The 16979-nt window shown below is 44.7% G+C and overlaps 1 protein-coding gene across 1 annotated transcript in view; it reads left to right on the top strand.

Moving 5' to 3' along the window:
• The window catches only part of LOC126473481 (solute carrier family 22 member 7-like), a 169123-nt gene extending 156219 nt beyond the window's left edge, over positions 1-12904 (top strand). Inside the window, exon 9 of the mRNA XM_050100556.1 lies at positions 12502-12904. Within this exon, the coding sequence (XP_049956513.1) occupies positions 12502-12702 (201 nt within the window). The 3' untranslated portion in view covers positions 12703-12904. The remainder of the gene's footprint in view (positions 1-12501) is intronic.
• The last annotated feature ends 4075 nt before the right edge of the window (positions 12905-16979 follow it).

Below are 16979 nucleotides of genomic sequence, written 5' to 3'. Positions count from 1 at the left end.
ACTTCTGAAAATAACATAGACACGAACTTACTGCACAGACCGGACGTCAAATATTTCCCGCCAACTAAAAATAATGCCGTCATGTGGCTGTTGGGCCACTATACAAGTCATGTCTTCAATCGGCTGACGGGCGACGATTACAGCGAATTTCCGTTACGCATGGAAACGGAATATATAAAAATCAGACAGTACGCGGATCACCGTCGCAAGTACGGTAATATGCTCCATATTGCATTCGATAGAACAGGTATTGGATAACTGGTCGACCTCACCCGTTTATGTATCAACCCAATGAACTGGCTCCAATCCCCTAATGATGCTTTTCCAAAACAAATAAATAAATAAAATAAAAAAAAATCAATGTTCCTTTAAAATCAGTGTGAGTGGTGACGGGTATGGGGGCGGCACCGTGGCCAGGCCTCGGACTAATTGACCCCTGCCCTCCTTGCCGCCACCTGCCTGCCGCGCTCACATTCAGTAAAATATTAAAAAAAACAATAAAAAATATATAAAAAATAAAAAAAATAATTGGAAGTGTCTCGCACGGTGGGTGTGGTGTCGTGGGTTCGAGTGCATTAAAAATTAAAATTTTTTTCTGAAACTGAAGGGTAAATTGTTGCTGCAAACCCTACCACTCAACCGTTAACCGGAAGCTTTCAAAGTAAGAACTATCCTGGCGCCGTCGCCACATGAAAGGTGATTGAGTGAAAACTTGTAATTGTCGTGGTCTTATGTCGTGAGTTAGCACCACATGGGGTCGATCGAATTTCGTTCGTTCACATCATACTCCCAGCTTTGATTGCCCATCGGGTAAGCTACCTTCAGACAGAAGAATTGGTCCAAGAAGTAAGAAGATATTTTCTGCGTTTTATATGCTTCGGATAACTAGCATTAATGCGTTCTGTATGTGTGTTAGGTATGTCGGAGTATACAAGCTGACGTCATGAGCAATGCAATACAATGTTTGTTTGTCAAATTTCTCTTTACGAAACCATCGTTTCCATAACTCAGGATATATCTAAATTTCAGTTTAATATTTTTACTTAGGTCTCAAATAACATCCATTTGGGGGACAGATTATAGATTACTATAATGCGGTAAATAACCAGCATATATATCTAAGCACTAAATGAGCTGCTTCAACCGCAAAACATGACAGGAATACCACCATATATTCACACAACGAAAGAACTAACAACCATTAATGAACCGTAGTTTATGAAATACACTGACAGAAAAAAATCGCAACATCAAGAAGGAGTTATGAGACACAGATGAAATCTGGGTCTTGTTTCTGCATCTGTAGATGATGTCAATTCATATTTCGCACTAGTTACAGAATAGTGGCGCTATTAGCACTGCTATGACGATGCAAATCAGGTTTCCGTTAAATTCACGCTGTAACGGTCACGACCGTTAGTTACCTGTGACACTGGACGTGGCGGGTTAATATGAGTCCAAACTGCCTTTAAAGCGAGGAAGACGCCGTTATCAGAACCTCACTGAGTTTCAGCGAGGTGGCGTAACAGGGCTACGAGAAGCTGTATATTCCTTCGAGAATACGCAGAAAGACTTGACAGGAATGCAGCCACTGTACATGATTTCAGTACCGCCAGAGTGCAAACGGACACTTGGCACCACCGAGAAGGAAGACCAGCGTATTCGGCTTATTGCTCGGGTGCACCGTAACTGCATCTACATCAGCATTTTGAGCAGCAGTTGGCACCTCAATGACACAACAAACTCTTACAAATCGCTTCCTTCAATGGCAGTTCCGAGACGGATGCCCTGTAGCGCGCATTTCACTGACCCCAAACCACCGTGTGGTGTCAAGCGAGAGCCCGTTCAAGGACAGGGCGGAGTTTTGTTGTGTTTTCTGATGAATCTTCTGTTTCTGCCTCGCTGTGTGTTGAATAGGAGGTCAGTTGAGAACCTGCATACAGTGTGTCTGCATCTACACCTGGAGTTGTGCTCTGTGGTGCGATCTCGTGTGACAGCAGAAGAACTCACGTGTGAGCCCCGTGCACCCTGACTGCAAATCTTCATGTCAATCTGGTGATCCGTCCTGTAGTGCTGCAATTCATGAACAGCATTCCAGCAGATGTTTTCCAACGGCATAACGCTCTCTCACATACCACTGTTATAACCGAACATGCTCTACAGGGTGTCGACGAGTGGCATGGCCTGCTCGATCACCAGATCTATCTCCAGTGGAGCACATTTGGACATCACCAGACGACTACTGTAGCGTCATCCAGTAACAGCGTTAACCATCCCTGTACTGAGCAAACAAGTGCAACAGGCATGGAACTCTAGCCCACAGACTGAAATCTGGCACGTGAACAACATAATGCATGTCTTTTGCATGCAACATTCTGGCGGTTACACCGGTCATTAATGCATCAGCATTTCACGTTTGAATGAGCTGCCTCGCGCGTACGTTAACCTGTGATCCTGCAGTGTTAATCACTCAAAAATGCTACATAGATAAATGTATTCCCGAAATTTCATTATTGTCAAACATAACACGATGTTTTAGGAGGGCAACGGCATAAAGGAAATGGCAATGGAAAATCGTCACTTACTCATGTACTGAATCATGCGTGATCCCAACAACATCACTTCTGCCACGTACCAGCTTACTGGGACTCGGAGTGTGAGTGTAAGAGTTGGGGGAGGGGAGCATGTAACTGGTGAGATGAAGAATGTCTGCGACTATTTAGAAATATGTAGAAGTCGGTATCTAAAAGAAATTTCCAAAATATATATGTAGCTGTTGTATTCGAAATAATCATTGTCGGGCATTATTTGTATTACAACGAATCAGCGAGCAGGTTCAACCAACATAAGCCAGTTTTGGTTCAAATGGCTCTGAGCACTATGGGACTTAACTTCTGAGGTCATCAGTTCCCTAGAATTTAGAACTACTTAAACCTAACTAACCTAAGGACATCACACACATACATGCCCGAGGCAGGATTCGAACCTGCACCGTAGCGGTCGCGCGGTTCCACACTGTAGCGCCTACAACCGCTCGGCCACACCGGCCGGCTAAGCCAGTTTTGGGCCGAAATTCGTCATACCGCCAGTAGATTAAGGACCCGGAATTAAACAGAAATTCGAACTGCACAAAATTATTCTTTAAATTCGCGGATTTTAGTTCTATGAATTGAGCTATGCCACAGATGAAGAATCTTCAGGCAAATGCCACGTGATTCGCTGAATGCCAGATATTACGCAAATCTGCTGAATTCAAAATCTCTGAAACCAACGGAAACTTCACATACATGTGAGATTTCATTATAATTAGAAGTTTGAGTTCTGTCATTTGAGCTATCACATTGATCAAGAATGTTTAAGTGAAGATCACATGATTGGCTGGAGGCAAAAATTTACGCTAAGTCCAGTTGATTCAAAATACATGAAACAAATAAAAATTCCATAATAATGCTAGTATTTATTATAATCAGGACTTCCAAGTTCTGTAATTTAAGCTGGGTCACAGATCAATAACCGTTAAATCGTGGCCACATGATCCACTGAAGACCAGTCTTTAATCACGCTGTCACAAAGACAACTGCATCAAACTCTGTGAAACCACATTAGTTAGGACACTACTCGTGAATAACAGTAGACAGCAACACATTACAAATACACACGAGATGTGGCAAGCCACTCTCTCACTTAAACAACACTGTCAGTGAGATTAATAGTCATACCATCTCTATGTTTCCCAATACTACATTTGGTACGTGTGGCTTATGAACTGTTTACATGGGGAGATTTTGAGGAAATTGTTCTTACAACTGCATGTGTAGCCTGTAGAGAACTTGTACCACAGAGGTCATAGTTGAGACGATGGAGAACATGGAGAAAGATTGATTTTGGGGCATGAATGTTGCGTCCAGCAACGTGTCTGTGCAAGTGTACAGGATGGGCGTATGGGTGGGCGGTGGGCAGTATGAAATGAATAGGACAAAATTTAGACAAAGGCCATTTATTGGCGAAAGCATGTCAAAAAGGGGTCACATGTGCCTAGGGAGGTGAGGGTGAGCCAGAGCGTATAGTTAGCGACACACAGTTCGCGAAGCTAACCAAAGTTGGCGTCTGCCAATCGGTCCAGTCCGACCGGCATGCTGTCTGCGAGAAACTAGGTCCCCGGCGTCGCAGCACCGGGAGAAGCGGGAGATGTTCACTGCTGCAGGGCGTGCGTCCAAGAGAGCGAGAAGACAAGGGAGCGCAGGCCCGGCGACGGGCGGCCGGGTATATTCGACGCACCACGCGGCTTCCTCCGCCCTGATTGGTAGGGACCAAGAAACCCGCGGGGGCGGCAGTGGAACTTTCCAGAGTGCTACCTGCTAAGCGACGCCTGGGGCGGCGTTACCTCGCAAGCACACGAGGGAGGCGCGTGATCATGGTGCCCTTCCTCAGTGCTGACTTCCTGTTGCTAGACCATGGGACGAAAGAATTTACAGGCAGCTAACACTGCCGGCCATGGCTTGGCCGTAACGGAAAAATGAAGTTATCGCTTGGAAGCCCATACAATAAAGTAAAATCCCCTGCTGTCTGGCTCGTCCTTTACGCTCTTCCCCCTTCCGTGGGAGTGGAGAACGTATGTGAATTCGCTCAATACAATTATTATTTAAATTTAAACAATTTTAGTTTGCAAAATGAAGTAAACATCACTTGATTAAGAATGGCCCTCACGGAAGATGGCAGGGTTCTGAACCTATGGGTGGGTGTAGAGACTCTATAGACGTCCTAGGGGTCGCAAAGGGACCTTCACACGTCAGCAATATTATGTGCATACAAGAATCATCATAAAACATCACAACATCATAAAACATCAAAACAAAATTGGAACAGAACGTAACAGTGTGAGTGAGGTTAACATGCCAGGTGTTCTTGTTTCTAGGATGAAGTAAAAGTGTCCCTATGAATTGTGCCTGCAGAGGGACCTCGGGTCCTGTCACTCCACTCTTCCCACAGGGTAAGAGGAGGAGAGCGCCAGCTCGCAAAACGTTTTACCTGGGCCAAGTAACATTCCGTCGCGAAGGCAGCCAGATAGTGGAAAGCGGGTGGAGGAATCCATTTAAGGGAGCCTGCTGTAATCTGGGGTTTTGTAAAAACGGTGGGACGGTTGTAAAACTATAAGCACTCTCATGTTAGAAACTGGGACAATACGACCAGAGCGTCAGGTGCACATGTTTCGTGGAGGCACGACTGTAACTCTGCTGACACCACGAAGTCGCCAGGTTCTTTTAGAGAACTACAAAAATAATATAAACATATGTTACACAGGCACGACTGTCTAGAGAGCTTAACAAACTTCTTTTAGAAGGTGGAAATGGTCGGCGTTGAAAGATTAGATCACTTCGTAAATCAGGGACTGCGGTCCCATTTAGGTAGACCTTGCCTGCCGAAACATGGCCATGCTATCTGTGAGAACGACGCCTAGCTATTCTGAAATCTTTTTTTTTTGAAACAGGATATGCAAAGCAGAGGCTTCCTCTCCCAGTGTGGGAACCCCGGTACTGTGTCTGTATTGGCTACAAGGAAAAAAAACGGCTCTAAGCACTATGGAACTTAACATCTGAGGTCATCAGTCCCCTAGACTTAGAACTACTTAAACCTAAGGACATCACACACATCCATGCCCGAGGCAGGATTCGAACATGCGACCGTAGCATCAGCGCGGTTCCGGACTGAAGCGCCTAGAACCGCTCGGCCACAACGGCCGGCCGGCTACAAGGGCAGCAAGACCCAATGAGTGGATGACAGTTCGATTTGTTTGTACAACGTGGAGGTGAGTTTTTTCAGCTAATTCATCTCCTGTACGAGGCTTAGTGGAAGGTATTTATGATTCTTGGGTGTCTTCGTCTTCTGGTCCGCCCCTGGTGGAGAACTTCAGGTCTTTTCCTAGTGGGTGAGACTTGTGTTCTGCAACTTGTGGCCGACTAAGAGCCAGCGGCAGTTTCCAACTGAACCGACAGTGAAACTGCATATCATCTCAGACATATCGTGTATCACGAGGGCGACCTTGTCGTTCATCTGACGTTTGACAATTCCAGCACGCGCCATCGTGCCTGAGAGTCAAATTGGTTGGCCAGAGCAGCGAACGAGTGCATCTCACACTGAAATCTGCCGGGATTTCAGAACTCTGATAGGGAAGTTTTCCGCGTTCAAATAACGAGAACTCCAGTCCGCCTAGTTTGCAAATTCTGGTGGACGCGTCAGAAGTTTACAGCTGCCGCCGCACACCGTCCTTCGCCCAGAGCGCGCCGTTTTCTGCTGGCGTCTGAATCAAGGTGAAATGGTAAAGTATTGCTGCACTGGCGTACAGTTCTTAAGTGATATTCACAGCTCCCTATGCTCCGTGAACCATAGTTTGTAGTGTACCAGGTCGTAGTTGATTCCATTTGAACAGAATTTGGCCTCAGAGTGGATTCATGCAAACGAAGTCTCATTGCGTTCATGGGAGAACTTGTAGAGTTTCCACCCAAATGAATGATTTGCCAATCAAGCACCATTCCTTTCGTGATTCATGTTTGTCATTTTGTTTATTTGTAAATTGTAAAAGGATGTAGAAAAACTTGTCATTATTTTCGTAAACTTAAAACGGTCCAAATGGCTCTGAGCACTATGGGACTTAACATTTGAGGTCATCAGTCCACTAGAACTTAGAACTACTTAAACCTAACTAACATAAGGACATCACACACATCCATGCCCGAGCCAGGATTCGAACCTGCGACCGTAGCGGTCTCGCGGTTCCAGACTGAAGTGCCTAGAACTGCTCGGCCACACAGGCCGGCTGAAAACTCAAAAACGCCACTGTTCTCATTCATACTACCGCAGCCATTCACTGTTTTTATTTTGTTGTGGTGATACATGGATACACCAGCAATTCAGAATGCAATCGTACAAAATTAGTTAGTAACCTTGTGGAACAGGATCGTATTTTTCTTTTCTTCAAAGTGGGACTATGGCGCACTGTGAACTTTTAGACACGGTTTTGACGTTTTGCGTTGTATCTCACCTATTTGTAGTATGTTTCAGTCATTTTGTTTCAGTGTATGTACTGTATGTGTCATCTATTTTGCATTTCATTGTGTCTTGTCTGTAACTTCTGCGTCACTTCTTGTCCAATGTTGCGCCGCTGCTAACAGCATTGTGCAAGCTTTTGTGGAGCACATTTGTTTATAGGGATGTGTAAGACATTTTAGAATAGTTTTTATTTCATGGGCTTAGGCTTAAATCTGTGCATTATTTGAAAGAGACGTGACTACAGTTGTGGCGCGTGATGCATTTGAGTCGGAAGCTTGCGGAAGCAGCAATTGATTTGAATGTTTACGAGAAGCGAAGCTCGTGTGTGTGTGAGAAAGGTTGCACACCGTTGTCGTCCAAAATGGAACACGAGCCAGTCACTGATGCAGAACGAGGTACGAGGGTGGATGAAGTTCATTTAACTCACCCTCTAAACAGGACTCAAATGTAAAATGCAGAACACTCCCCTGATGAGGGTTCAGTTCACTCAGGAAATGAAAGTGAAAACGATGCCGAGGTGTCAGGTAATGCATGTTGTTTAAAACCGAAAAGTCAGGGAAAGTAACAGTCCGATTTCGCAGGCAGTCGAGTCACAGGCGTCTAGTTCTGGGGCGTTACTGGAAGTGCACAATTAGAATCGATCTTTCAGTTTATGCAAGAGGCAGAGTAAAGACAGAAAAGGGAAGAAAAGAGAGGTCTTGCAATGATACTTTAACATTATACTCCTGAGAGCACAAGTTTAATGGATTCCTTAATAACATGAAGCTGAGCCGGCCGCTCTGGCCGAGCGGTTCTAGGCGCTTCAGTCCGTAACCGTGCTGCTGCTACGGTCGCAGATCGAATCCTGCCTCGGGCATGGGTGTAAGGATGTCCTTAGGTTAGTTAGGTTTAAGTAGTTCTAAGTCTAGGGGACTGATGACCTCAGATGTTAAGTCTCATAGTGCTCAGAGCCATTTGAACCATAAAGCAGACAACTCAAAGCTACAATCAACACGTGATTTTACGCAAGAAAGTTAGGAATAATAAAGGATCTTTAAACATTTCCCTAACATCCTCAAAAAAACAAATAAGCATATAAGTGAATAATCTATCTGAAACGTCAACTTAAATTAAAACAACAAAATATCTGTTCATGATACCAGAGGAAAGCTTAATCGAAAGCGTCCTTACCTAACGAAGCCCTGTGAAGCAGTAACCTGCAGGTCCTCTGCCTGAGAGCATCCAGTCTGCGTGCGGCGGAGAGAGTTGGTCCCTCTGACCATTCATCTGAGCCACGTAAAAATAGACGTTCACCCCAGATGACTGATCATCTTCTCTTGTTTCAGCACTGCCCATCTACAAGTTAAGTTGGGACTACCATTTCAACACTCTGTAAGAGTTCTGGCAATAGGGGGGACAAATTCACAACAGTCGAATTTAATCACTCAACTGGTAAAGTGAGAAACTAAACGGACTGTGCAAGGGAAAATAAATAAAAGCAGAAGGTATTTTCTGCTCTGAGTGTTCCTGTGGCAGCGTGAAACAGCAGAAAGACTATTGGCTCTGAGCACTATGGGACTTAACATCTAAGGTCATCAGTCCCCTAGAACTTAGAACTACTTAAACCTAACTAGCCTAAGGACATCACACACATCCATGCCCGAGGCAGGATTCGAACTTGCGACCATAGCGGTCGCGCGGTTCCAGACTGAAGCGCCTAGAACCGCTCGGCCACACCGGCCGGCGCAGAAAGACTAGACGCTGTCCACATGTTAAGGTGCCAGGTGCACTTAATACTAACGTAACGGGCTCTGTTACTCCAGTTGAGATGTTTCATATAGTTACTGACCGAATTTAAAAGAAAATGCTGTCATAATCTGCTAGTTATGGGGTACAATATTATGTGTTAAATCCTGCTTACTCGTCAAAAACTGGACAACAATTCAAGCAAATCGCATTAATTAATAACATTACAAAATGAAATGATTACAATACTTCTCTTGGTGTTGACCAGATGTGTCGCAAAAAAAGGGCGACAGACAAAATAAACGATGTCGTTCAGTATATACGGGGTGCTCAAAAAGTCTCTCCACAGTGCCTTATGATTGTTAGCCGCGCGTGACGTATGCCGCAGTGAATATACTGAAATGAAACTCAGTTAAATACAAGTTATTAATTTATTAAATATTCATTTTTACTTAGAAATTTTCACACTAAATGTTGAAAATACCCCCCCCCCCCCCCTCCCTGTCGCTGAACACACAATTCAATGCATCTAATGATGCTTCCAAACTCAAGCTGTAACATTTCTTCTGTAACAGAAGCAAAGAAAGTGGATATTGCAGTTTTCAGTTCATCGATGGATTTCAGAAGGTTTTTAGAGAGAGTTGCTTTCGCTGCACCCCAGAAGAAAAAGTCAGATCGTGTTAGGTCAGGCGATCGTGGAGGCCAAAGTCCCTGTGAAATTATGCTATCACCAAAAATGTCAGCAAGCAGTGACACTGAAACGCGAGCTAAACTTAAACGTTCACGTCAACACATAACGACACACACCAACGATACTGCTGACGCTGGCTGAGATAAGCGAAACAGTGGAATGTTGGGAGAGTCCAGTAGAGGGGAAGTAACCCAGGCAGGTGAACAATCATACGGCACGCGCGGCTAACAATCATACGGTACGACAGAGAGACATTTTGAACACCCCGTACAATTCCTAAGTCGCTGGTGTTGAAGTGCCTAATCTTGATGCTGCTGTAGAAGTGGGCCACGGCTTGTCAGCGTGGCGCTTACGTTCTCTTTGCATAGAGGCCACTGCTGTCGCGTTGCCGTCCTGAAGAGGGGTCGGTCAGCGTGCAGTTGGCTGACGTCTTCTTCACAGCCCTCTCTGCTCTCTCGATTCCAAATGGCGTGCCAGCGCTTGACTTTACGCCATAGCATTATGTTAAAGTTCGACGCAGTAAGAGGAGTATTACTGTTAGAAGCTGTGTACCTGAGGTAGCGTAACACATGGCGTGCAAATTACCTAGGTTATATCCATCCAGTATATGAGAATCAGGGCACCTAGGCACTTCCAGCCAAGGTTACACATATTTCCAAAGCTACTGGAAACTTGTAATCGCTCACAAGCCCCAGAAAATAATGAACTGAAACAAGAGGTAGCGCTTTGGGTGTCGTGGCATGCCAGGCTCTCGCCAACCCACCACCAGATAATTTCCAGTTCATTCTGGAGAATGTGCTGGACAGGGTTGCTGTCGACCACCTCCTGTTTGAGGCTAGTTCAGGCCAGGACAGGACAGTCAGTAAGCTATCTTGTGTTACCTTGTTGACAGATAATTCCACGGAGACCTCTATGACAGGGCACTCCCACCAACCTAACATACGACCTAATTATGCCCCTGCTGTCCGTAGTACCCGCTAAGTTAACCAGGGGTAATCAAGTTGTGCACCCCATGACAGTCCACAAAATAACACCTCTCACGACATTGGTGAAATCAGTCTAGCAATGTTCATTTTCCTTGGAACCTCAACACATGGATGTGTCCATCAAGCTATTCACAGAACTGGGACTTGTCTGAGAAAACGACATTAAACCGCTTCTGCGTCCAATGTCATCACTGAGTGCATCTCTGCTGGCACGTCTGTGCTGATGCTTCAAGGGAAGCTGCTACAATGGTCGCAGTGCTGAGAATATGTGGCACTTCAGATGTCACTGCACTGTCCATGTGGATACCTGACTAGTTCCAAACAAAGTTCCTGACTTAAGATATATGATGTGGCTGTACGATGCTGCCCCTCTGAGTGAACAATACTTCTGTCCTCTCAGGCGCTAGTCGCGTGGGCTATTGAGATCCTGCACAGCGTTGTGCATGGTCCTGCTGAACACATAAATGAGATATTCGCGTGACAATTGTAAGACCCCGACCAATGCGAGCAGAAACATTGTTGTTCCGCTGATGTCACACATAGACAGGTGCAAATGGACAACCTCTTTACACGAACACAAAAAACGATCTTCTTATAAAACAATAACCATTCACATGCTGTGTCTTAATAAGAAATCCGTTGGGTAATCTTTCTCTGTATACAGAATATAGATAGCGCTACTCATATACACTGTTTTGCACTGAAATGCTAATTATTTGCACATCCAAGAATGTAGCACACTTCTTGACCGATTGATGTTTGTTGCAAGGGTCCTCCAAGGTGTTGCAGTTTTACTGAATAGCAGTGTATTTTAGAATGCTCCTTAAAAATACTTAACGAAATAATATTTTTCTGTTTAAAGCTTTCTAATACTTGTCTTTGCTTTTCAGTGACTGAACAGAGCGCTTTGATCGCCTTTCTGATGTAATCATTTCCAAGGCTGAATATCATCGTACAGCACAGGACTTGTAGAAGTTTTTTCCCTTCATACAAAACAACGGAGTTCGAATTTTACTGTTATCACTGAGAAGAGAATGTAGCCACCTTCCTCGAACAGGTGGTAGGTACACTTATCTAAGGGAGGGGAATCATCAGTGTTATCAATTTTTTGATCCATTTTTCACTGGAACTTGTCTTTCTCAATCAAGGATATATCGTATGGTGTCTGGTCTGAATCACGAAAATAATATCTCCGTCTACTGTCTCATCTCTTTTTTTGTATGTTAAGCTTACACGTGCACACAAGCTTTCATTGTTCAGAACTGATGTATCTGGCGGAAATGCAGATAATGCTACTTCCTCAGGATTGAAATACCGTATTGTAACAAGCTGGTTTTTTATGTGGAGAGTGCAGAGAAATTTGGTGGTGCTAGTCTACTGTGAAACTGGAAATCGTTAGTGTTTCTCACACTTGTCACTTTCTAACACCTTTACCTTTTTTCAATCACGTGAACATTGATATCCATCCGGTTATGACTGTGCTGAAACTAGCTCGAACTACGTAGAAATAGCCAGTAAGAAGACTTTAATCAGTAACTTATGTGTGTCAATATAGAAACTTCCTGGTAGATTAACAGTTTGTGCCATGTTGGGATTCCAGTCTGGGACCTCTATCTTTTGCAGGCAAGTGCTCTACCAACTCAGCTATCAGAACACGCCTCACGGTCCGTACTCTCAGGTTAGCTTCCGCCAGTACCTCGTCTCGGGTGGCTCAGTTGTTAGAGCACTCGCTCGCTAAACACGAGGCTGCCAGATTCGAGTCTTGGTCAGGCACAGAGTTCCAGTCAGCCATGAAGTTCTACAACAGCTCCCATACCGCTGCAGGGTGAAAATTTCTTTCTGGGTGTGTCAGTAGCGTTGACAGATACATGGTACAGTGAAGTGGTTTCAAAATGCCAGGTGTGAATAGCAACCTAAATGATAATTTTTGTCCTACCACATCACGTGTCGTATAATCTCATTTTCATCTCCAAATGTAGTTCTTCGTTATTTATTTATGTATTTTCCATGCTCCACCGTCCTATGTCTCATGTCGTGTACCATCTGTTACAGGGAGGCTCGGTGGACCGTAGGCTGCCGTTCGCCATCTTGTCAGCGATGCACCTGCTGGGAGCGCTGTCGGTGTCGTTCCTGCCGGAAACTGCGCTGCAGAGGCTGCCGGAGTCTCTGCAGGACGCCGCCGAGTTTGGCAGAGGGAGTCCCTACTGGAGCTGGAGACTCATCGCCCCGCCGTCATACGTTCAGGGACAATAGGCGCCCTCAGTTACGGTCCAGTCTCCCATTTTGTCTTACATACTTCAAACTGAAGAACAACTTGTCTACTGAAGTGGGAAAAAAGCTTTAACTCTAGTATTGTACATATTGTAAATTGTCGCACGAAGTTCGCACCAAGGTCGCAGTAACCCTTAATGATTTGCAGGTGAAATGCTTGAAAATATAATATTTTGTAATGGAATTTGGCTCTGACTTACTAAACTCATTTTATTTTACCTCTCTCATGTACTTTTTCAGTCGGTATTATTATTAACAAATCTGAAATTCGAGACTAAGTAAAAACAGTCATAGAAACTTTTCAGGGAAGAAACCTGAAATTGATCCCGATCTAAAGACTTTATTTGCAGTTCAGTTAGATGTTGACGATATTCATTTAATGAACTGCACATATTACACGAAACGTTGAGGTATTCTCAGTTATTCATTAATGCGTTAATTCATTATTTCCACATTTTTGGAATATGGACTACAATGATATCGGCAAATGGTAGGCCTGAACTATTAGGGACAACTGTGTTCCAGCAATAGCCACTCTCACTGTGACGACTGGATTTTCTTCGTCAGTCGCCAGTCTGATGCACTTCGCCATTGTTCATAAACGCTGCAGTATCATCAGCTTCAGAATCACTTCCATCACGAGAGTGACTTCCATCACTTCCACAATTGGGTCGTTCTGACAGTGCTTCCTGTATAGGATCTTCTGTTAGTAAAATATCTCTTTTTTACGTGCCATTTTCTCATAAATGAACTTCACAAATGTTCAGATGTGCGTGAAATCTTATGGGACTTAACTGCTAAGGTCATCAGTCTCTAAGATTACACACTACTTAACCTAAATTATTCTAAGGACAAACACACACACCCATGCCGTAGGGAGAACTCGAACCTCCGCCGGGACCAGCCGCACAGTCCATGAATGCAGCGCGTAAGACCGCTAGGCTAATCCCGTGCGGCGAACTTCACATTCAGAGACTAAATGGTTACACAATCTGTACTCTAGGATCACAGTAACCCTTAAAAGATATTTCTGTCAAATTAATTAGACAACAGTGCCTCACAATTGTGAGCGTCCGTCGTCTACTATGTCTCACTCAATGCTGAATTTACGTTGGTGTCAGCGAGCTGTGTATGTGCAGTGGCGTATGCACAGGAACGACAAGAAAGAAGAAAAAGATCCGTCAGAGTGACTCTGGTATACACTTCTAGGATCAGAAATCATGCTCTGACTCGTTGGTCCAGCACATCAACGATGTTAAACAGAGAGGTCTCTTCCATATAGGAGAAATAACCTGCTGCACAGAGCACCGATGTTTGGGACGGAGAAAGGGGAGGGGGAAGGGGGGGGGGTTGGTAGGGAGGCAGAGTCGGTGGATAAGCGTGTAATTTCGGGCACAATTCTGTAAGATATCAACAAATTATGTTACCTTTTCGTTTACTTTCCCCCCGAATCAGGAGGAAACAATTGTATGACTACTGGCGCCACTCAGCTACCACAGACACATGGCCCCACTAGACTACGCCGCACCCAGTACTATGTCAGTAACACCCAATAATAACACCAGGGGACCGTCAGAGGAGGGACCCCATGCTAGTTCAGATGTGTATATACGCCCTCAACAGTAGGAAACGTCTCTTATCTGTTGCTAGGTCACGCGAGAACTGCCTTACTACACGTGCCCATATTTGCAACCCGCCGCTCAGGTAATCGCGAACCCACCATCACTGCCACATGGGTGTTGGGGACCTGTTCATGTCGAGCATGTATTAACTTTCAGATGTATCACCTTTCCTAGGCGACTCCAATGGAACCAAAAATGCCACAGCCGTCTCTTCAGGTACCCAAACGTGGCTGCAGCTCAGGGAAAGCCCCTCAACTCCGTCGATCACTACATCTATCTGTTTATGAAAAAGGGCCATTCCCTCTGCAGCTGCAGAAAACGAAGACAGTCACTATCCATCTCCCAGACTAAATGAAGATCAAAGGAAAATAGCTACAGGTGATCAAACTGCAGTGACGTGATGCTGCAGATGGCACAAGTTCATGCTAATGAAATTACGAACTACAAAAAATAAACGAAGAAAGTAAGTACGAGCCCACACAGCCGCCGATCGCTTCCATGTAGCTCACATGCAGACAGTGTGGGAAAAGTCTTAAGCAACGCTATCGATCATAATATGCTGTCCAATCACATTAATGTAACTTCCTGTAAAAGCCAAAAGAACAGCCCCTTCATCGCCAGACGTGCAAGAGGACAGTCAGTTTGGTTATTTGAAGGTACCGCCAGCGGTGTGGTGTCATGCTGATTCCAGTGCCTAGCCAGCTGCCCGGAGTTTCTTGGTTGAGGATACCGAAGAGCCCGGTCGAGATGTCCCACACATTCTCGATTGGGTTTAAATCCGGGGAATTTGGTGACCAGTGGAGAACGTTAAACCAATCCTGGTGCTCCCTGAACCACGCACGTACACATAGAGCTATGTGATACGTTCGATTGTCCTGGTGGTAGATGTCATCATACCGAGAAGGAACAAACTGCATGTAGGGGTGGACATGGTCCCCACAATTATAGTATCTGTTTATCAATTTTTTTCTTACATAGGGACGATATCACCCAGGGAAGACAATGAAAACATTTCACAAATCAGAATGCTCTAGCCTCTGACCTGGACCCCTCTGCTTTCACATGTTTCACGGTCTACAAAGCGAGATCGATGAGACCGACGGAGACGAAAACGTTTTTCTCCTAAAACGGTCGCCTGTCGCAGCTCAGTGGACATTCAGATGCTGTACTTGCGCGCAGATGCCAGCCTTCGTCGCCGAAAAGCACCAGTTAGCAGGGATGCATGAAGCAGGCGCCCGCTGCTAAGGCCCCTGCGCGGCAACATTCACTGAACGGTGGCTGAGTAGGCACTGCTGGTAGCCCCTTGGTTCATCTGGGTGCTCAGATGCTCAGCATTTGCACGTCTGTTCGCCTGTTCGCATCCACATAGCTGTCCTTCGTCCCTGTTATGTGTGGGGTGTGATGTACCACTCTTGCCTCGGTCCCGGTTTTGGATGACGCCATTTTTCCAGGTGCAGTTCACTTTAACCACACAGGCATGAGCAACGTTTAAAAACTCGGCCATTTAGAAAATGGTTTCACTCTTGGCCCAGAAGCCCATGATCATACTCTTTCGGAGGTCATATAAATTGCTCCACTACCGCAGTGCGACATCAATTTCCCCCTGAGGCGCTTTATATACCCTCACCTGCTAGTGCTGCCACCAGCCGTCTGTAAATGGTTATTACACACTGACGTCAAATTTAGTAGGTGGTCAGTGTGACTGGTCGGTGCCTTGCAGTGAAGTACATTTAAGCTATTTGCACGCTCATTGTTAGTCAAATAGAGAAAATGACCGTAATCACAAGCCTCTTTTGGTATTTTTTACGTAAGTACTAGAGCGTCCGTGAGGTCTGTTGTAATTCATCAAATGCAGTAGCTGCCTTTTGAAGATACATGGAGGTAAAGATACGATTGACGGAGCAACTTGATAGGGTAGGTTACGTTATAGGAAGGGCAGTCAATTGATGCGATGTAACTGTTAATTTTAATGCTGTGAAAATTCACAATGCTACGAGGTAAAATTTAAACAAACGTCAATTTTACATTTCGTAAGTGCAAGGTGTATCTTAACACATATGCTCGGGAAGTCGACAAGCCAGAAATTTTAAAATCTATCATGAGATTGGGGTTCGGCTGCAAGGGCTTTCCGGATGGGTCACTTGAGTCGACAAAGGACCAGCCAACTGAGGACAATACTAGGCTTTTCCCCCAGTAGTAAGCAGAAATTGGCGAACATTCATCCTGGGATAACACGCTTCTTCAGTGAAATGGCGGCTTTTGATTCGGGATGAAACATGACCAAATTGAAATACTTCATAATTGCATCATAATTCGATGTTTAACAGTACGACAAATCCCAAAATATCGGGTTGCTTGTGGCATTGAGTCACATTTATTAAGCCTTTCATATTACAAATATAAAAGTTGTAGGAGTTAGCTGAAGACACTTAACAAATGTAATTACAAGTGACTACAAATTAATAACTGCCGAACGCTTTTTGCTATCTATATAACCAAGGTATTGGATGATAGCTCAGGACTACAGCTACCATCTCTGAGAGTCAAACATTGATACATATTTTATTTGTTCAATTATTGCGTTTATACCCATTTACTACATAAATGTATCAGATCATATATCCCACACAGGTACAC

Source organism: Schistocerca serialis, chromosome 4, assembly GCF_023864345.2.
Source record: "Schistocerca serialis cubense isolate TAMUIC-IGC-003099 chromosome 4, iqSchSeri2.2, whole genome shotgun sequence".
In the NCBI taxonomy this organism is placed as follows: Eukaryota; Metazoa; Arthropoda; class Insecta; order Orthoptera; family Acrididae; genus Schistocerca; species Schistocerca serialis.
The sequence above is the reverse complement of the archived record's forward strand: the minus strand, read 5'-3'. Positions and strand labels throughout refer to the sequence as shown.